This window comes from Coccinella septempunctata, chromosome 5 (genome assembly GCF_907165205.1).
Source record: "Coccinella septempunctata chromosome 5, icCocSept1.1, whole genome shotgun sequence".
NCBI lineage: Eukaryota > Metazoa > Arthropoda > Insecta > Coleoptera > Coccinellidae > Coccinella > Coccinella septempunctata.
Genome location: NC_058193.1, coordinates 21,888,223 through 21,911,976, shown reverse-complemented (window position 1 = coordinate 21,911,976; position 23,754 = coordinate 21,888,223). Strand labels below are relative to the sequence as shown.

The window sequence follows — 23,754 nt, the reverse complement described above, 5'->3', positions numbered from 1 at the left end:
CTTGATTTCCATTTCATTTTCGATAATAATAACGAATTCAGTTTACAATTACCTTTATTAGCGCTGATATTCATCTTCGATATGTAGACATTTATTATAGTGGTTTATTTCATTTCGTACAAGAGTTACCAGATTCCAACATAACACAATTTTGACTTCCATTTTCAAATAATTTCACTGTTTTCCAGCATTATAGGAATTCGTTGTTTTGAAAATTTTCAACAACTGAAATGAGACATGAAAGTAGAATAAAGCAATCGTTAATTAGAAGGTGAAGAGTATGTATAAGAGCTCAATTGGCCACTTTTGTTGAACTTAATCCAATAATACGTTATTTAAAAATGGTTATTTTTTCTCGTTCATTCTGAAGCCCTCACAGATATGAAATCAATGTTGTTTAAGTGAATTTCAAGTAGTGAAGTGAAATTTATCAGTTTTGTAATTAAGAAAAGGAGCTTAAAAAAATTCCTAACACAAATGATTCAAAATCTTTTTTCTTCATTTCAAAAGTGCTCGAATTCACTTCATTACTAGAAATTAACTTGAAAATATTGATGTCATAACAGTGGAGTTCAATCAAGAAATGAAACGAGAGATAATAACAATTCAAAAATAGGTATCATTTTGAATTAAATTTCACAAAAGGTGTTCAAAGTAGGCGCTATGAGCTCTATTATGTGCTCTACACCTTCTTATGAATGATTTCTTTGTTCTACTTGCATGTCTCTTTCAGTTGTAAAATTTTCAAAACAAGGTTTACATTAAACTAGGCCTTCACTCATTCAGGACTTTATTTTGCATTAAATGCTGGAAATAGGTACAATGTGTTATACTATTTCGGATTCACAATGAAACGTTAAACTGCCATGTTTTTTCTCACTTTGGCACTCAGGTATCCACATTTTTTTCACACCACGTCAGGTTAAACTAAGAAAAAAATAATTAAAACGGTCTATTTGAGTTACATATTTGTTTGAAAAAATGTGCATGCGCCCCAACAATCATGAATCACATTCGATGTGCTATCTAGCTCTGCTATCCAGGAAGACTATCCAATAAAACAGCTTGAAAATATTCCTTCATTTGGAGTCGGACCACCAACAAAAGTGGCAAAGAGTGAAAAAGAGATTTTTTGAAAACCGAATGACTTTTACTAAACATATAACATCTTTTTCTGAACCTCCACAACGTCCTCTACTCGAAGGTACCATATTATCCATTCTTTACTCCACACACTGTATATCCTATACTTTTTTTTTCATAACCAGGTCATGTTGTTGATTTTACCCACAGTTTTCAGCTCGATTCTCAGCTCGTTTCAACGAAGTTAACCATCGCCTTGTTTTCGCCTCCCTCGCTCGAAAACCATCAATTTCTTGGTGAACAAGTGCATAACTAATACCACAACTCCGTCGTTCAAATGCGAAAGTTCGCTCGTGCGTACGCTACCTTGCCAGCAAAACGTTTGCATGCCAGCAAATTACGTTTCATTAATGGCATATTAATTTGATGTTTGGCGATTCGAATCGACTGTTAATTCTATTCGTTAATTATGTATCGTAGATTTGTGTGTGACAAATACTCCTCTGATGATATATTAAATTATTATGTGGTTGGTAATTGGATTAGCTAGCTACTTTCGCGAACTCAGCGTTTGATGAAATCAGTTGCTCGAATTTGTAGTCTTTGAAGTTGGTAGATTTTTATCAATCTTTTTAGTAACCTATGTTGTATCTTGTTATTTAGAGGTTGAAACGATGGATTTGAAAGTATGTATATGAAAGATGCGATCATACATTTGAGTAGGGTGTCACTACTGAAGTGTTCATTTTTCAAATTATAATTCCAATTTAGTCGTTGCAGATCTTTTCGTGAAATAAAATCTTCAACTACCATCTTTTTGGGTCTCTCAATAGAAGGAAATCCTATGTCATCCTATGCTCTCACAATTTTTTTGAAGAAAAATGTAGCAATATAAGTCGTTCATATTCAGATGAGACATAATATAAATATACATATTATCGAAAATGCTCGATACCGACTGGTTAATAGGGCTTCCAAAATGAAAAGACAAACGTTAAATTTGTCGCTGTTTCTCAGAACTTGTTGATTGTGAAGAAATAATACAGAATACAATAAGTTTGATTTTTATTTGTTCAATTTAATTGAATTTTATACATATATTGAACTTGTAAATTTTCTAAGAAAACTAGGATATATTGAAAAATTCTTTGCAAAATTTCAATGTCAAAATATTTTTTTACTGAACATATTCTCCTCTTAATTAGATGCATTTATTACAGCGAACCAGCAACGTCTCAAACGACCTTTCAGGAAAAATGTTTCTTCTTGCTCTGCAAACCAGACCTCCACAGCTTTTATTACCTCCTCGTTGGAAGAAAATTTACGATCTTTTAAGCTTTCTTTCAGTTGAGGAAAGAGATGATAGTCGGATAGAGGCAAATCTGATGAATAAGGGGGTTATTCTAGTAATTCAACCCGTATATAAAGAATTTTTTGCATGACAACATGAGATTTGTGTGCAGGGGTGTTGTCCTGCAAAAACAAAACACCTTTGGATAGCTTTCCGCGTCTTTTCTCTTGAATTTTTTCCCGTAGAGTGGTCAGTAATGTCAAATAGTAATCTCCGGTTATTGTTTTACCGTTATCCAAAAAATCAATCATGATTAATCCATGGCAATCCCAGAATACTGAAGCAAGAACTTTTCCAGTAGATTTTTGAACACGAAACTTCTTAGGTCTTGGAGAACCAGAGTGTAGCCATTCCATCGATTGTTGCTTTGTTTGTGGATAGTACAAATGTACCCAAGTCTCATCCATAGTAATAATTCGGTTCAAGAAGTCTACATCGTTTTCAAATCGAGCACAGATCGAACGCGATGCTTCTACCCTTGCACGCTTTTGGTCAACATTCAAACATTTGGAGATCCATTTTGCAGCAATTTTTCTCATTTCCAAATTGACGTGAACTAGGTATATGATGAACCTGTTCGTATGTAATATTCAGTGCTTGAGATATTCGTTTTAGCCCAATTCGACGGTCTGATAAAATCATGTCATGAACTGCATCGATATTTTCGGGGACTGACACAGAAACTGGCCTTTCCGATCGGTTATCATCTTCAATGGAAAATTAACCTCTTTTGAAGCTTGCAGTCCAATTTTTCACGGTCGCATACGAAGGACATTGATCACCAAGGGCATTGAGCATATCTTCGTAAATCTGCTTACCTCTTAACCCTTTTAAATACAGGTACTTGATGATGGCTCGATACTCCAAATTTTTGATTTTCACAACTGGACATATTCTTCCTTTTGATTTAGTGCTTACGTACCTCCGGTTTACTTTTTTGATCTCAATCTTCACACTGACACTTCTAATGAGTTATTGTTCGTTGATATGGTAACGCAATATTTTTTTATGCATAGAACTGGTCTAGGCTCACTAGATATCAATACATCCTCGTATCCTGATAAAGACAAATTCAGGAAGTTTATGAATATGAAAAGAATGTCCTCAATGAAAAGACAGTTTCACAAAGTCGGCATACTGTTTAAAAATTCATTTTTCATATCTCCAATAATGTTTGAGAGTTTTACTAATAATTGAATTCCGAAGAAATATTGATATTTTGCCAACTCAACCAAAATAAATTCATTTGTTCACATCGACAGTATTTTTGAGATAGGCACACAACATGGTGAATTACCAGAAATGATTCACCCATGAAAGATAGACAGATGACGTCCTAAGTGGATCGAAACGTGTACGGATTCCCATAAAATTCCAGGAACGGCCGTATTGCGGTGTCCCCTCATGCACTGTTGCGACCATAAATTAGAGGCGGTTTGTAGTGCGAAACACGAGCTACGAGTGGCTGTGTCAAAACGGCAATTTGTTTGAAATTAATTAATAAGTTCATACATGGCACAACGGCGGCAACGCGCTAGTCTGCGCTTGATAAATGAGAAACATATACTTTGTGTATATGACGAACGCTATTTCGCATTCATTCGGATCGTGCATTATGAAAAGGTTAATATGAAATTGTTGGGATATTTTGTTGGCTCGGCTCCCCACCGTAACCGGATTGATGAGAGGAATCCCCTGGTATATTCAGTCTATAGGAATACGTGCCCGATTCTAATCACGGGTGTGTTGTACGCGGGCAATTTGAACCGTTCATGAATAAGTTGCGTTGTTGTGATGATTGAATGAACCTGCCAGGTTGCCACTGCGAAACGAGCTTGAAATTTTTTTAGGAAAGTACTAGGTCAGGATTCTTGAATGTTTATTGCATTAAGGTGGCATGTGATCATAATACTACAAAATATACCAATGAATTCTGCCGATTATTGCTTTTCTTTGACAAATTTGATTAGAAATGGGGTATGCGAGAATGTCGATTTAAAATTTTGAAACTCTGGCTTCTGACATGAAGTTTTTGCGCGTTTGCTCGAATTCATAACCAGAGCAGTCTCTTGCAGGTACTGAACTTGTTTAGAAGCTCCTCTCATTAGATATCACCACCCTTTTACGATTCAACTGAAAGAAAGTCCTAAATAAGCTGATTCGAACTATCGGGTATATTTTGGTGTACTTTGACTTTCCAGTACTCGCATAGAAAAAAGTCAAACGAAGTCAAGTCTGGGTACCTGGGAAGGTTTCCTCCCTATCCACCTATTTGGGAAAATATTTCAATTAATTATGGGAATTCCAGGAGAGTTGAACCCCTTTTCACTCTGAAGCAACTTAAGTTGTATCTGTAAATGGTAGCAACTCATTTCTTTGCGTGAAGATATCATGCCCAAATAGGTAACGATAGATAATAATAATAGAGTGATAGTGAGATGAACATTTTGAGTACAGCAATTGTTTTTTTATGAACCTAAATTTGGCTCATGTTTCCCTAACTCATGGGAGAGGAAGGTTTTTATCATCAGATATATCAGCGTATGAAATACATATTTTCTATATCAGAGTCACATTCCCTTATTTCCGAGATGTTTTCTACTTTTTTGAACCTTTGTATATTTTTTTAATTTATTTCTTCTATTCAATTTTCTTTTTTCGAAGTAAACTATTATGTAAGCTCAGCGCGGGAAATTTCGACCAATGATTATCCCCGGGTTTCATAAAGCTTGATCGGAGGATCAACGCTTGATTGACAAATAGACGTCAATTTGTTTTCAATCGATACCTCAGTCATGATCATTCAGAATATCATTGTCGCATCAAATTATGATCTTTATACGCCCAGATAACGAATCTCAAAGCCTACTTCTTCAATATATTCAGCAATGCAAAAGTTTCAGTTATTTCGTTTTAGAAATCGAGTTTTATGATACCCGCTGTATGTCTCCCGACCATAGCATGGGTCAAGTCCCCGCACTCCCTATTCTATTCAACAGATGTTTTCTTGGAACTTTTACAACTATTATTAAAAAGGCTCGTCGTTTGTAAAACAATATTACTCAATCAAAGCAATAAAACTAAATAACACCGCCCAACTATTAAACTTTTCATACAATGAAACAAACAAAAATTATTCAATTTCTTACTTCCTAACAATGAAATCACGTTCAACCCTTTCACTCTCGAACTGTTCTGATGGCGGCCAAAATGGAGCCGCCAGTAGTTGTGCCTTGTTACGAGTATGTCTCAAGCTATTTACGATACTGGTAGCTCGAAATTAGAATTGAAATATTTGAGGTGGTTCAAGTCTCCTACCTGAGCAAGTCTCCTGGACTCCACCTACAGTTTCTCGTTTCATCTCCACACCCGATCATAATCAAACTTTTGATTTGGTTTTTTTGCTAACCCCATTTTCGAATTTAATTGGTTTACACGATTTGGTCTTTCGACTCTAAATAGTCGTTGCTGTTAATATGATTTCGATTGAAAATACTTCTCGTTATCCAGACCTGCATTTGAGTGCTGCAAATAACAAAGAAAAGAATTGTGTTTTTCAGTTTATTTTCGCTGTAATTCGAGAGTTACAAAAACATGCTGGTATTCACCCTGTATAAGTTGATACTATTTTATCAGATTGTGCCATGGAATAGGTCATTGAAAGCTCTTCGACTCAAGGTCACATGACATTGTTCCCCATAAAAAAATCGATGACATACCTATGACGTAATGTCTTGCTGATGAAGCTTGAAAATTGGGTATCAGGCGACATATTAAACAGTTTGAACAAACGCAACAACGTCATCTAAGACAGATAATGCACATCAGATGGTTTCACAAAGTTTCGAATGCAGAAGTCTTGCAACGGGCGAGTTGTACAACAATTGATATTCAAATAACGAAGACACAAGACTCCCCAAAATAGCTCTATATGGCGAATTCACTGAGGGAGCCCGGAAACCAGGAGGCCAGTATAAGCGGTTTAAGGATACACAACATCAATCCCTAAAATTAGTTAATGCCAATCATAACTGGGAACAACTACTGGTTGGTGACTATCCATGCCCTGAGTGTGGAAGGATCTGCAGGTCACGGTTGGGTCTCTTTAGTCACAGGAGGGCACACAGTCGCAACTAGCCCTAAGAAATTACAAGTCTGTCCGCAATTTTTTTTTGTTCTTCTTTCTGTAGATTTATTCCCGGTAACGGGATACAGCAATGGAATGGAATGAATGGGTATCAGATATACAGGTTACGAAAATTTAAAGGCCGGCATAAGCCATGCCATGAGACAGAAGGGGACTGCGTAAAGGCAATCGCCCAGTGCGAGAAGTATTTAAGTACAGGTGATAAATCATTTAATATTCAACTGGACCGTTTCATATTTGATTTGCCACACTAATTTTTAACTGGCTTCCGCCTTTCTTATCAGTAACGCAGTCCCCACACTAGTGACAAATCCTAGTAGGAACTGATTCAGAGAACATTCGATAATTTATCACCTGTAATAAAATTATTTTAGCACAGTGCGATTGTATTTCTACAGACTTCTTTTTTCTCATGGTAGTTTCTATGTGCGGCGTTGAATTTTCGTAATCTCATAAATCGAAGTGTTTCATTATTATCAACCACAATTGATTTCTTTAGTATGTATTTGCACCATACTGCATAACCTTCCTCGAGTGTTTAAAACTCATTTCACTATAAAAGTGTAACAGGTTGATTGCACTTCTGTGTCGAATATTTCAATCGATTATATGAATGATAAAATTCATTCTTTGTTGCAATGTAATTTTCAAATACACAATCTATACTGCATTCACATTTATTTTAGCAGTCGGTTGGCCATGAAATAATTTTCTCAAGTTTTTGTAACTAGAACGGAGTAAGGTTGGCACTCATGAAATGTCGTTAATGTCATAACGCCGTTGCCACAACTAATATCAATTTTCATTACGAAAATGCCGAAAGTGATTGAAAAAAGAGACAGGGTTTCAGGAAGTGCTATTTAGAATTCAAGTCCGCTCATTCAAATAGTTATACCTTGATCATCTAAAATCCACAATACGTCAGACGGTAGCGAACATATTCAATGTAAGAGAATTTATATAATGTTTCATCTGAATCTAAACGACTTATATTTCAGCTGAATATTTCCACAATGAGAAAGATTGTGAATGAAGAGGATGACAAAAAATTTCCTTCTATTGGGAGACTCAAAAAAGTGGCGGCATTTGAGAATTTTATGTTTGAGTGAATTAATGCGAAAAGTTTACTACAGGATTTTCGATGAATGTCATCGTAGAAAAAGTTCCCGAAAAATGATTTTTCTATTTTTCATTTGACTAGTCCTATACATTGTAAATGTCTTAAGGTACCAATAAATACCTTATTGTTATTATTATATCAATGCATTAAGATGAACAGCCACAAATACGCGCCAGTTGTCCTGCTAATTGTTTATTCATGTGAAATTTTTGTTCAAAGGTGAAGTTCATCTTGATTGACACTTCCTTTAATTCCTTCTTCTTATATTGATTCAAGATGAATGTTGAAGAATTCAACATTCTTGTAATTTATCTGTTAATTCCTTCGAGAGATACCCATTTCCAACCACTACATCATATGTATTTCATCTTCGGGTTAATATTTTTGAAATCTACAACTGATGTAAGAGGAATTCGAACTTTAGCCAAAAGCCCAAGAAGAAGATAACGTTAACTCTCCTCAAGCTAGTGCATATTATGATATTATACTGATCTCTTGTATTTTCCATGCAAATAACTGGATTCAGTATGCCTTCAATCAGTTTGTATAAACTTCAATTATGTTCGTCACATATTTTTCGAAGAGATTCGACATTGTGATAAAATACGAAATAACAGAAACTTTCACGTAGAACGGGCAACATAGCGTTGATTTGAAAGCCAAAAATGTTTTGACAAGCTTCATAACCCCACATTTTCGTACTATACAGAGTGAAATGTGTCAAATTTCCATGGCCAACCGACTGCTAAAATAGAAGTGAATGGAGTATAGCTGTATCAATTCATAGAATAATGAGTCCTACTCTCAAGTGCCTAATCTGGGTACATTCAAATCAGCATTATTGAACTAGGTTTAGTTAACTGCTGCATAGGGGACTATCGTAATTAAAGGGGGAAAGTTTAATATACTTTTGGATATGTGATCTTAGATTTTAACATAGCTCAGAAAATATTGTCTCTTCCTTACATTCAGTGTTGATTTTCTCCTGTGATGATCGAGCAGCGTCTGCAAGTTACATCACTGTCCTAGTTTTTGGGAGTTGACTTATCGATCCTCAAGTTCCAGTCGTTTTCCTGAACGAACGATTAAATTACATTACTCAAACATGATCCAATATTTCATTCGATCCATTAAACCTTTGCTCCGCTTCCTCTCAAATCGATAACTCGTTTTCTGATTATCTCGACCTATCAGTCCGCAAAGCGACAGGGCGAAACTGGAGCACGTCTCCACGCGATCAAAACGCCTTTTGAGTCGAGTCGAGTTGTTAGCGAGATCAAGAAAATAATACGGTCCTACACGGGGGAAAGAGACGAAATTGCTGATTTCTCAAATAAATCGTAACGACTGAAACGTACGGAGGGAAATTCTTAATACTGATCAAACAGAATCTAACTGCTTCGCCTTGTTTAATTCCGTACGTTCAGCGAAAAATGGGCGAACATATACCTTCGAGGTTATTTCGGATAGCGTTGGATAGCGAGCGTTCCCCTGGTGGGGATGTAATTCGTTCCTCTCTCTCTCAATTGAGTTATGACGCTTTCATTTCGGCCTCCATACATTTTTGATGCCGGGTATTTTAATGAATCCAGTTCGGTTTTTCACATCTCCGCACTGCAATGCAGTATCTCGAATAATCTCGTGTGAAGTAGTTTTAACTGGCGGTATTCATGTAAGGACCCCTTCAAACAACTACATGGAATCCGTAGCTCACAAATTGGATTTTTCTATGAAACTGTGAATGCAGTAGCGAATTCTATCGAAAGAGAAGTTCAAACGCTCTGATGAAATTCAATCTATTACGGTCCTGGAATTTTCGATTCAGCGGACTAGTTTGTATTTTATAATATCATTCAAAACGGGTCTTCTTCTCTTCTTCATTCGCTTATGAGATAGTCTTGGCTTTAAATTATCTCTGAAATATTTTCCAACACAAGAAATAAAGAACAAACAAGAAATACATACCTTATAAAAACATTTTCATTTTATTTTCGTGAAAAATTGGCCATATAATTTCAATATCATAACTTTCTCGTATATTTTGTCGATCACGGAGAGTTTTTGAGAAGGGATTGTGCTTTATAGTCGAAAAGAAAACTACATATTCAAAAAATAAAATGTACATACAATAATCCAAACTGCTTAACATATTATTGTGAAAATTAAAGTGGGATAATTATATTGATTCATATTATGAGCTTGCTCCATTTAACAACCTCATCTTTTTTTCAGATGGTTACTAGGACGAAAAAGATTTTCGTTGGTGGATTATCAGCACCCACAACCCTTGATGACGTCAAAAGTTACTTCGAACAGTTTGGACCGGTAAGTTTTTCTTTCCTTCCTCGAGCAATATGTTTATTATCGTACCAAAGTATTCATTATCTTGGTCAAAGCATCGAAAACGTTCAAGCTAATATATTGGGGACTCTCAATAATTTGGGGGAGAACTTCAAATGTTTTTTTTTTAATAAACGAATTAATTCAGATGCATAACATCCGCAGATAATTAAATCAACGAATGTTACGATCTAAATCGAACTAACAAACTACCATCGCTCGAAGTATTACCAGAATTTTCATTCCGCCGACAAAGAGTAGATGCTGACCATGGTTTCGGTCTTATTTGACCTCGTCAGAGCAACAAAACTCAATTGTCAACGAAATGCTATGAATTGCTGGCTCCTTTTATTCCATATCAGTAGCGGGTATGATGTATAAATACATCGTACAGACATCTGACAGAGAAACGGGAACCAACCCAATTCAATTTCCTAACTCTCAGAACGAAGATTTTTAATATTATTTGCGAATATTTGATTCTTAACTGAGAAGCAGCAAGTTCTAACAATTGCACGATTAAAAATTGGAATCAAAATACATTTCTAATCGATTAAACGTAAACATATAGGAATAAATGAATAGTTGCCAAAAAATTTAAGGGGTAGATTTTTTTCTTGAGCAGCCCCTGCTTATCTACGGTTCTCGAACGATGGTGTTCCCCCTAGGTGCATGAATCGCATGAATCATTTTGGTTATTTATATCATATCACATTATTAATTTTTTATAGCAATTCATTTTGAGCGAATAAAGTCTCTTATGATTTCTTTTTTGAAATAACGCTTTTTAGAAAATAAAATTATAAACACGCACGTATTATATCGTATGAGCTGGAATTAACTTCGAACTTAAAAGCACCTAGTAGGCAGATATAAGCAGTCATTATAGGGGAGAACCATAAAAAAAATTTATTGCCTTCTCGCCCCGATTGAATGTCTCACTTTTTCATTGGTCAGTTTTCTGGTTCCTAAGAAAAAATTAAATTTGTTTTTCAGGAGCAATCCTTAGGGTGCTATATCTAAGCAAGGGTTGTTAAAAAAAAAATTAACAATTAGTGTGTGTCTCTCATATAACATATAACGTACAGGTCAAATTACGTAAAAATCAGTATTCTGTGAACATTTTGTAGGGACAAATTAATCAACAAGAATTCTTCTCAAGCCTTATAGTGAGAACCAAAAAATACAGTGTCGGAGATAGTAGGGTGAGGACTCGATCGAAGTGACTTATAATTCGTAATTCCTGATCTAATGAATGTTTAATCAAGCAATTATTGAATAATTGTTAGTAAACTAAAGGAATAATGAAATGACTTGAAGTATCACTTTGATAAACTACTGTTTCGAAAAGTTATAAAAAAATGGCTACATCATTTTATATTATCAAAATCAAAGTCCTTTGTTTCCGTTTCACTACTTGGCAACCTCGTTTGGGAAATAAATAATATTAAATAAGGAACAACAAATATATTGTTTGGCATCTTTCAATCAACAGCAGTTGTTCCATGAACCAGAGATAACTTGATATTTTGACAGTTGTCAGTAGTTTCATGTCATTCATGATTTTTCAAGGCCAGTTCATATTTATGAATAGCACGCTGTTGCCAATTTGTTCCTTGTGTCTTTATTGTAGCAAAATGATTTTAATCACGAATATTGAATGTGTAATGTCGAAATCATCAAAATCAGTCATTTCCCCAAAAATTGTAGACATATATAATATATTCAAGATGGCTTGGCTACAACCCCTAGAATTTCGAAAAAATTTCAATGAATTTCAAGTACTAGACTGTGGAAGGAGACTCCTGCGTCGGAAAAACGAAACAAAACATTAAACATATGGCTGGACAATGGTTCAGTGCCAAGTTCATCGGATTAGATGCATAAGGTAACTTTTTAGAGAATCATAATTGTGGTATCGTGCAATGTAGGGTGAAAAAAAAATGTAGAAAATCGAGGCAGTTTCTTGAAAGTGCTTACGTTAGTTATGTTGAAAAAGTGCTATGATGTTTCCCCATTTCATTCCATTTTTACGACGATTGTTAGAATGTTCGAACAAGAAGATTGTGATGCCCATTGTGATAAAATTCGTCCATAATTTAGACGAATTTTATTAGTTTTTGAAGTATTATTTTATTTTTCACACTTGTGGCCTAAGTATCTTCTGTGAGTAAGTATCGAAATGGGCCATTTTATAAAATCGTGTGAATTACTAAAAATTAATGAAAACAATTCGGCAATTCTAAGTTTCCACGTAAATATCGGACGAGCCAATATCCTAAACGAAACCATATGGTCGTATGGTCGAAGTTTTTCCCACTGCTTTGCGATAATTCAGCTAACAAACGGTCTAGGGTCATCTATTTATGTCAGTTATCATTTTGAATTTTGTTTTAACTTTGTCATTTTGAATGTTTTGTAAAGGTGATTTTCAGTGAAACGCTTCATTTTGACCAGTTCTACCTTCTGTTAAAAAAAAGTCTCACCTTTAAATACAACCTGTATATGTGTTTCTCACGGCATCACGTCATTAATAAATCACTTGTGGTATATAAGTCATGAATCGCTGATGATGAATCAATTGTGACTATTAGCTAAAAGTATAAAAAACTTCAATAAAGTGCCAAATAAACCTAACCAACCATAATTTGAAATTATGATTATTTCAGAGAGGATCGATGAAAAGTATTGGACAAGTCATAATATTCTACTCGCATATTATTAATGTTATTCACTTGGACGATTTTCCAAACTTTTCAAGCAAAAGTGAACGAAATTGCAGGGCTGTAGTCAATACTAAGGTGTCACTCATCCCATTTCATCTATTGAGGGAGTCACTTTGAACTCAAGGGAGTGAAACTGAAGGGGTAGAAGTCTCAGGGAAATATCGAACGTGTAACTATAGTTTTGAGCGGTTGGCTGATACATCCTATGCACGAAGTATCGATGGAATTCTTGAACCGAAGAAAAATCCAGTCATCGTAGGAACTCCCGGGAAAAACTAAATCGAAAGATCACAATTTCTCCCTCTCGAACGCCGCTCTCAACCTAAGCCCCCTCGAAATTAAGTATCGACCCCATCGTTCACCAACGCCTTCCCGGCGTCGAGCCTCAAATCCCGGTTTTACGGCATCGTAATAATTAGGAGGAACTTCTCGAGCGGCGAAATGCACATCGCCCGAAAAATAAATCATCGATTCGACTCTCCGGAGTCTTGTGTTTTATGAATGCAGTGATGGTCCCGGACTCTCTTATTGGCACTCCACCATTTAGTCGGCAACTCCGGTTAGTGATTTATCACCGGATGTACCTTTAGCCATTGTGATGGCCGTGAACCGAACGATTCCAACCGCGCCCGAGGAAATGAATTATGGACTCGCCCGTCTCCCCGAAAGCGAATCTTGTCGCAAACGGAATTAGAAAGTTGAGGTTCTGTTGACTGATCGTTTTTGCCGCATTGGTTGCGATTTTTCGATTTTCATCGGAGACTCGGTCCGATCCCGAGTGCTATTCATTTTCCTTTTTTTTTTTCTCGGGAACTAGGGATGAAAATGGATATTGGAACACGAAAAGCTGAGCGAGGTTGTTTTGATATGGGGTACTGAAATACAGGATGTATTGGAAGGTGAAGCTTTTTTTTTCAACAGAAGGTAGAACTGGTCAAAATGAAGCGTTTCACCAAAAATCACCTATACAAAACTTTCCCAATGAGAAAATTTAAAATGATTAGATACTGAAATAGATCCTAATACGACCCTAGACCGTTTGTTAGCTGAATTATCGCAAAGCAGTGGGAAAAAACTCATCTCCTGATTCGACCATGTGGTTTCGTTTAAGATATTGGCTCGTTCGATATTTACCTGGTAATGAAAATGGAAACTTAGGATTGCCGAATTGTTCTCATTATTTTTTACTAACTTACACGATTTCATGAAATGGCTCATTTCGATACCTACTGACATAAGAGACTTAGGACACAAGTATAAAAAATAGAATAATACAAAATCTCAACGATAAAATTCTTCTGAAGTTTTCACAATGGGCATCATAATCTTCTTATTCGAACATTCCAGAAATCGTCGTAAAAATGGAATGAAATGGAAAAACATCATAGCACTTTTCCATTATGACTAACATAAATACTTTTTAGAAACTGCCTCGATTTTCTTTGCAAGATACAACAATTATGATTCTCTCAAAAGTTACCTGATGCATCTAATCCGATGAACTTGGTACTGAACCATCCATTGTTCAGCCATATGTTTATGTTTTGTTTCGTTTTTGCGAAGCCGGAGTCAGCTTCCACTGTCCCGTACTTGAAATTCAATGAAATTTTGTCGAACTTCAAGGGGTTGTATCTCAGCCATCTTGGATATTTGACATAGAAAATTTTTGGTTGAACGATTTATTTTGATGAGTTCAACCTTCTATAAAAAAGCCTCACCTTTGAAAACACCCTGTATATCTTGAAAAATCATTGAATCAACATACTTCTTTTGATTTACTTACATCTTTATAGGTTCTGTATAGTTGGTTGTTGGTCACAGTGAAATCAAAATGAATGCCATCCATATCTTTGTAAACTGGAATAGAAACGTTGCAAATTGGCGTATGCGCAAGGCAATATTAATAAATAATAACCATCCCTTAAATTAATTTTAATTAAACATTTTCATGCACGTTTTTCTCCGATGAACTTGGTACTGAACCACTCATTGTTCAGCCATATGTTTATGTTTCGTTTCGTTTTTGCGAAGCCGCAAGCTTCCACTGTCCCGTACTTGAAATTCAATGAAATTTTGTCGAACTTCAAGGGGTTGTATCTCAGCCATCTTTAATATTTTATATAGACAATTTGTGGTTAAACGACTTATTCTGTCAAAAAAAGTCTCACCTTTAAAACACCCTCTATAATTGAATGGAAATTGACTGGGGAATTTTTTCGCATATGTACAGAGTAGTAGTACAAGTCACCAATTCCTCGTCTTTGGTATTAACAAAAAATGCTCGATGTTTCTTTCAACTCTTCATGTACAGGTTACAGTGAGGAGATCTCGGAAACTAGATAAGCTAGAACAAAACAGATGGCAGCTGTTCTAGCTCTTTTTCGAAGAATTAGAGAATGGTGAAAAACGTAGCCTCCTGCGATCCTTCATTATAGAGTCATTAATAAAACTTTCTTACGTAGAATCCATTACAAGTCTTGAAAAATGATATTCCTTTTAAGTTTCAAATAATGAGGCAAATTTTTTTTTCTTCTGAGTGGTAAACTTTTTTTGAATTCGATATCTCTAAATTAAAAAAAAATCGCAGCTTTCAAAAATATATAGAGATCTGATGATTTCTTCTGAACATGGCTTGAAAATATGAAATATTGAGTTAATTGATCGAATTGACATAAATTCTTCATGTTCTCGTCAATTTCATGGATACCAATAAGGTGAGCATTAAATTTGATGCATAAATGATGCAGAGTATAGAATTCGAAGTACAAATATTCTCAACAATGGCCGAATTGTATAAAAATTTACCTCATTATTTTATAACTTATTCGAAAAATGCTTCAAAATGTATACCCTCCTTTTTGCATCAAGTTTTATGCTCGCTTTATTGTTATCGATGAAATGAACATAGACTTGATGGAAATATTCCAGTCTGATTTATCCCAATAAATCAGGTTCTCCAGCCACATTCAGGAGAAACACTGGACTATAATTAAATATATATTTTTTGAAACCCATGATGTTTTTAAACTAAAAGATGGCAAATTCAATAATAATTAATTAAATTAAAAAATAGAGCATTTTAATTTTTCTGCTCGAAAGAAGAAACAGTCCAGTGTCCAGTTTTCCAGCAAAACAATGTTAAAAGGTGAAATTTATTATTGGTATTAAAGTTGCAAAGCTGAAAGATCCAAAATGTCTTTTTCAAATTTAAAATATTTATTATAGATTCTTGTGAACCTTCACTGAAACTACTCTGTAGTTTCAATTGTTTGGTAGGTTTTATCTACTATTTGTTTTCAAGTCGAACTGCTATGTGTTATATGTAGACTCGCATATACATATGTCTTATTTGTGCTAAAAAAATTTAAAGAATGTGGTTATTTATTCCAAAAACAGTTATAATGCGTGAATGCAATATTTTATTTTTTCATATAATAAATATTTTGTTAGGCTTTGCCCCTCCCCGAACAAAATTTCTATTGAGCCACTGACTCAAGATCTTATCACGAAGGATATTATTGAAAAAAACATTAGCTATACTTTTTCTTGCCTCTCACGTCGTTTTATGGAAACCGCATATTATAGTGCCTAGTCCTGCCAATATCGTGAAACAGGATTGAAATTTTCATCATACCGCGCTCGTAACACCGGATAACCCCCCTACGAAAACTCCGGAGGAATTGCATTTTTTTGTATCTCCGGAACCGATCTTTCCCATAAATCATAAGTTCAATAAAACAAACGGAAAGACATAAATATTCGGCTCTTATTTAGGCATTCATCAGGGCCCGGGGAAAGAATACAGAGATAGACGTACGGTCGGAGGCGGGATATCAAAAGACAATCCACCGCTTTTTATTACGTCTCTTTTTACGTATCACGTAAAGTATGGGATATGGGACCAATGGGGATACATTGTTGAATGGAATTCGTACCGAAAAGTGTCTCATGAAATATGGAATTTCCACATACGTTCATTCATTTTTTTTTTCGTCGAGATGATATTTTTCCCCCGTGCCAGTTCTCGGTAACGAAGATGTGAACGCAGATTTTTTGGTAACATGACCATATATCCGGTTATTTCCGCTCACATGCCATTTGGAGTTAGATATATATGTTGTTTACTCGGGGGGTGAATACCAGTATTAATAACCTCCCTCATATTCCTGCTATGGAATGATATGGAATTTTCTCTTGTAAAATGATACCAACGAAAATAATTGGATTCATGACGTTGATATGAGAGAAATTGGTAATGATGATACCTGAAGAATACTTGAAAAAAAATCTGTGCGATATTACATTTCACATTCGACTTTCGGTTTCCAGATTTCATGTTATTGTGAATAACCTTTTTTCAGATTATAGGAGTCGCAAAATGGTTCAAAACTTTTGTATTATTGTCGTCAAAAAGACTTGAGAAGTGTGCATAAACACTGAAAATTGACTCCGTAACTCCGAGTCCAATAAAAATCGTCGTTTTGCTAGCAAAATATCGAACATATAATAGTTGGGGAGCCGACGATGCTAAATCGTGATTTAGAAAAAAAAGGTTCTATGATGTATGCACCTTCAGCGGTGGGGAAAGCGTCTGCAGGTTTTTAAAGAAATAAAAAAAAATCGTCAAGTGTACATACTCAAGCGTGTCAGATCAAGATATTGTATATGCCTCACGTTTCTCTGATAATAAATTCATTTTAATCTAATAGTTTGCGTGGTGGGGCTGACCGTACGAAAGAGTTGAAAATGTTAAAAAAAAATTTTTGGGGCGTGTCAGATTTTCAGAGGATATGTCAATTGGACCCAAAGGAAGCTACTTCTCGAGAGACTGACAATTCGGAATTGAAGCAAGGTCACAGCGGTCCTTTGAAAATATAAAAAACATAGTTACTCTTACATATGTATATGAGCGTGTCAGGTTTTCATATAGATGGTTAATCTCGGTGTTGACGTTGACCCATTAATATAACACTAATCAGGAGGGGTTTGAAGATGATGACAAGGCTTTTTTTTTTCATATCTCCCTTCCTGTATCTCTTACAGTTTCTGTATTCATCATGGGAATTGTAGATAATGAAATTCGATACAACTTTTGTCTGAATCAATTTTACATACTCTTAACCGTTTTCGAGTTAGAGTGCGATAGGGCCAAGGTCAATGTAAAAAACCCAGTCATCGACATATATCTCAAAAACGTTCAAACGTAGGAAACATTGCTTCAGACAGAAGTTGTGGAAAATATTATGCTCTACAACTTTTATGATGAATGCAAAAACAATTTGAAACTCAGGATAAGAGGTAATTGAAAAAAACTGATTTTGTGACCTTTACTGCCAATTTTTATTGTTTCGGCTTGCCCAAACTGTCAATTTTGTTTTTTTCGTTATTCTTGAATCACTAGCTTCAAAATAAGAAAAAAGATACTGCGCTCGAGAATGTAGAAGTCACGTTTTTTGCTACAAGTTTGACGCCTTCTCACACATTCTCTTCACGCTCAAATTGTCAGATTAAGAGAAAGTACACTTTTTAACATGTAATCAACCACATATATCCTAATCTGACACGCTCAAGTATGTACAATGATCGTTTTTTTTACTATTCTGATAGGCTGTCTTAAACAATTCCCCCCATATACGGGGGTTTGATTTTTGGACTCTGCAGGGTCCAAGGTATCTCCCCTTTTATTAATCTGACCCATCGAGTAAATGCCGAATTTCCCTCTTGGGTTTCCCAACTATAATAGTGTGCATGGAAATTGCCAATACATCTACTGAACTCCCTTGAAACAATTATAATTGAAAAACTGACTGCTATGGAAATTTGAAACTTCCCGGATAATCAGCAACTTAGAATAGTGATAATCCAACTGTAGGTACGTTGCGATCCACATATTTTCGGGATTGAGCTTCGAAGTAGGAGATTACCTTTATAACTTACGGATTGTTCTCTCGGAATTCAGCGTAACTACGTAAACGTAACTAATACGGAAGCGTATGGCGCGTTTCGTACCAAACTTCATGTAAATCGGATATAGAAGACGACGGCTGTGACTAACGACGCTTTGCCTTCGTGCAGCCTGATTTTCTCTGAGGAAATGGTATGCTTGGAAAACTAGTGGTGGAGATTCCAGCTGGAGGATCATTTATCATGAATATAAGATTTCAGTACCCAATATTTCGTCAAGAAAAGCGATTGAAATGTCACTGAGAATCACGAATATATTAGGACAGCCTACAATCTGAGTTGAGCCCTTCGTACTCATAGTCCTCAACTCAAAAACAGTTGAACGTATAGATGAGTAGCAAGTTTGTTGCCCTTCCACTGCCTTTTGTCAAGCTCAAATAGTTGTATTTTAGAAATACATAAACCTTTTTTATCAAGCAACTGAATATATCACAATTTTGAGACACTGTCCGTTTGAGATGTTAATATTCTTGTATTTTAAATGTGACATGTCTTTATCATAGTTTCTTATTTTACCTTCACTTCATTTATTGAATCAAAAAAGCTTCCAAAAGTTACCTTGTTCTTCTTCCGACACCATAAAGAAGTTGCAAATTGGTGCATGCGCAAACTCCGCCATGGTATCGAAAATGTTGGCCTGTCACTTTTTTATTTTTTTCTGGAACTTTCCGAACCTTGTGCGTTGATCAGTTTATCTTTCCTTCTGTTTCTATAGGAGAATGAGAAGAACGTATGACATTTTATTTGTCAAATAAAAAAAACAATGATTTAATGGTTATTTGACTTCGAAATTTTTATTTCATTTCATATTCGTAATTCCATTTTGAGTGCTCTTGGATAGATAATAATCATATTGACTGTTGGTTTCGGAATTTATGGATCTTTTCAACTTGAAATAATACTATTCAGTTTAACATCGTCTCAAACTCCAGAAAACTTCAATCCTCCTGAGGCATAATTCAACTGAAGTTAGTTTACAGAATCGAATTTATATTTATTATCATTTGTCACTACTTGTTGACTGAAATTAATTAATTGAAGTGGGTAATAAATATTTGGAATTGAGGAAAACCTTTGCAATATTTTACTTTAAAAAAGTAATTTCAGAAAACAAAATTGTGAAACATAACACTCATACAGTATAAACTTATTCCTACAGGAAAAACTTCCGTCTAGAATTGATATCCTAAATAGATACATTTCAAGTATTTCATGTCCAACCTGAAAACATAACTACAGATTTTCACATCGAAATTGCCAACAGATATCAAAACTAACGGAAGCGAACGAATAACATCGGAAAGTTTCGAGAGCTGTGAATATTCAAGGGGAGAGTTGGCGGAATTATTCATGTATTACTTCTTCTACAACGAATAGGAGTTTCTGATGACCAGATGGTCCATCGAGATATCATTTTAAAGCGATGGAGAGCTCAATTTGACCTTTCTGGGGATCTCTCAGCTTTCAATCTATTGAAATTATCGATATTGATTATTATGGAGATGTTCATATGGTGTTTCTTAACCTCTCAGAAGATTGGGGAAAGAACTGTGCAGGATATTTTTATTTTATCTAGGATAATGTAGAAGATCTTGAATATGTTTTAGACACTTCTCGTAATGCTTCGTTTTTTCAAACGACATGCTCTATATAATATTGTTTTTTTGGATTTCCCACAAAATTTCAACGTGACTTGGATCGTATGACTAGGAAGCTCTTCAAAGATAAGAGATAAGAGATCAGAGATTATTCTCTGATTGGTATATGACCCGAAGATGGTTAAATGTCACTTAAATGTTAGTAGGATAAAATTTGCATTGATTATTATTATGTTGTGCACGTTTCACTCTGAATTTAAAGCACAAATTTCGCCAGAATTTCATCTAAATCTTCCGTAAATCTAATAGAAACCTATTTTTCTAAATTATGATTCTATTACTAAAAACAAATAAACTATATTCTATCCATTTCTGAGGCAGGAAATGCATCAAGTTTGAAATACTTGACTTATTTTCGAATAGTTCAATATTGGAAATGATAAGTTCCATTTTACAAAATGCCCCAGTTCACGAATGGAAATTACTTTACCTCATCTTTGGCCAATACGTTCACCCCATATCTAAGAACTCAGAACTAGGATAAAAAATATGGTATATTCAACTCACGAAGGAAACTTAATACAAAGCGTGAGGAATGCTTTGAAGTCTTTCTGAATTATGAATAATCTTTCAATAAGATCTAATTATTCAAAAACCTTTGCATATCTCCTTTTTCTTATGAAATTAGGAGAATATTTCAATCAAATAAGAAACCCGAATTCAATTAATATCTCGGAAATTTTTCTTTGTACACATATGGTAGTTAGGATATTATGTATTTGTTTTCATGAATAGTATCAGAATTCGAGAACATGAAATATGGGTTTCCATATGAAATAAGGAAGTTTTCGATACAAAATCATCTTTATAACATGGCTTCACTCACACTTGCTGGAAATCTTATCCTTTCAAGGTGTAGCTATTCACCATTTCCTGATCATTCATAATCAAACCTTAAGTTCCTTTAATTTTAAAGCTTCCTTTAACCCTGCTAACGGCTGGTTTCTAAATCAAACCTAAAGTCCCTTTAATTTTAAAGCTTCCTTTAACCCTACTAAAAATGACAGTAAAGAAAGCTTCAGGCTTAAAGTGACGTTAAATTCGATTATGAAACTGGACGTTAAAATGACAGTAAAGGAAGCTTTAAGCTCAAAGTGACGAAAAATTTGATTATGAATCTGAACGTAACTCAAATAACTCTGGAAAACTTCGAAATATCAATAGTCATATGATCAATTCGGGGGATCTAAAATGAAATAATACATTGAGCATGCCGTTTGGAAGAACTAAGTTGATCGCTACTTCCTATATAACCACAAGTGAAAAAAAATTCTGTAGAAGTTTATGTAGAAATTCTTCACCTGCCCAATAAAAAACTAAAAATAAATTTCATGGAAATATCTTGAGTTTAACTGCGTATTTTTGTGAGTGACGTTAAGAAAGAGAAAGAAAGAGAAAAAATGGCCCTATAAAGGGATATGGTTAGTCATCTGTATCAAGTGAAAATAATGTTTATTGTTGAATGGTTTGAGAAGGAAGGGAACCCTCTATTCTGTTGAAACGAGTAACAGCATCACTGGTTGCAAAATGGCGTAGGTTAAGTAATAGTTGCAAATAGGTGAATGCGCCAATGTATACACCTGGACATACGAAGAAAGTAAGGTCACCTGTGATTACCCTGCTTCATTGGAAACTCGTGAGTTTCAATCCTTCTAGTTTCGTACATTTCTCCCAGGAATGTGCCGGCAAACAGTCCCAACGACAACCAACAACCTGTAATTACCCGTAATTGTGTATTTCCCTGCGGCTACCTACTTATCAAAGGGGACAATTCCCGGGCATTTGAGGCAGGAATCGCTGTCGTTGTCGTGCCTTTCCGCTGATTAGGGACCTATTGAGGCCGTCCACGTTGACGAACTCAAGTCGAAGTGTGTGCCGCGCCTACGGAATGCAGCACGTGTGTCGCATACGTCCCGTAGGATAAGTCGGTCGGACAAAAACTCGCTAAGCTTCTCCGCCGCCCCAGACGCGGCGGTTAATTAATTTAGGCTCGAAATCCGAGCCGGCATTCCGCTGGGGCATTCGCGGGAAATTTATCCGGACGGTTTGCGTAAGCCCCCCTCGCAACGATGAAAAGGATCGTGTGATTCATGGCGGGAGATGTATCGAGAAAATTGGAATTTTTTTCGGGGTTTGTTTCCTTCGCTCGACGTATTGTATTTTCGGTTCTTCCGAACGGAATTGGCTGGATGAAGTATCGAAGTTTTTTCGCGCAATTTTTTCGTAATCGAATTTTGTTCTTTTTATAATTTTCTAGTGCATTCGATTGATTTCTTGCACCGGTAAATCTTCGGAGTCCAGTGTGACAATCAATATAATTATCTCTTTACCGGAAAATTGAAATAGAGATAACCGAATTTCTGAAGTGGAAAGAGCACGGTGAAATACACCTGCAAATTGCTGAATTATTTTCATAAGTGTTTGATTTTGTGACGAAAGGTATCTATTCGATCAACTAACCAATGAGAGTATCAGCTATGATACACGATTGGAGTCATATACATTGCAACTCCGATTCAAAATTCAACCAGTATTACATTTAATATCATATGAGTACGAAAAATTTTATATACAAAGTGAGTCTTTGACTCGTACAAATATTTTAACAGTAGATTCTTGAGGTAAAAATAAACACTTTTTTTTTCGATTCGGCCCCGATAAAAACATATAGCTATTGTGAGCTTTCATAATGAGCTGTGTCACACCTGGAAAAACAGAATTACCCTCAGAATAACCAGCTAAATCTGTGACACAATACCTAGGGGAAGGTGGGGTAAGACGGGGTAGCGAGGTAAGATGGGGACCCTACTAAAATGGATAATGCAGTTACCACTAGAAAATTTATTTTAACGTCATCTGACGGTATTCATCAGTATTAGTTAGTGTAAGTAAAATTTAGGAGTAGAAGTGCAGGAACCCACTTGGTAAGTATGTTTTTCTAAAATTACGTGGTTTTATCTAATTATTGGCTGGTATAAAGTGCGTGACTGTTCATAATATATGTTATACAAGGTGCGTGATATATTTTTTCATTAATGTTCGTTTATTTCACCATTCTTAACTCATTAAATCGTCCCGGTTTGCTTTGGTTTATAACCTCAAAAAATACAATATACCTTATAAATCCAGTTTGGGAAAGATGGGGTACCTACTTCGGGGCAAGACGGGGTTGGGACCCCATCTTACCCGCTCCTTTGCTATTCTTTTTGTATTTAGATTCCATGCAAAATTATATTTATCGATAGCAGCAATCTCACAGCGAACACTGACAGTTCTACCAACAATAACTTCGTCACTTCCTGATACTCAATCGGCCACCTACACCACCATAAATTCTTCAGCAAACACTCTACCTCATCCATCTG

At 35.4% G+C, this 23,754-nt stretch overlaps 1 protein-coding gene across 3 annotated transcripts in view; it reads left to right on the top strand.

Moving 5' to 3' along the window:
- The window catches only part of LOC123313385 (RNA-binding protein Musashi homolog Rbp6), a 1,061,117-nt gene that overhangs the window by 771,158 nt on the left and 266,205 nt on the right, over positions 1-23,754 (top strand). For all 3 annotated transcript variants that reach the window (XM_044898252.1, XM_044898254.1, XM_044898251.1), the window contains one exon: positions 9,934-10,026. In XM_044898252.1, coding sequence (XP_044754187.1) covers positions 9,934-10,026 — 93 coding nt within the window. The remainder of the gene's footprint in view (positions 1-9,933; positions 10,027-23,754) is intronic.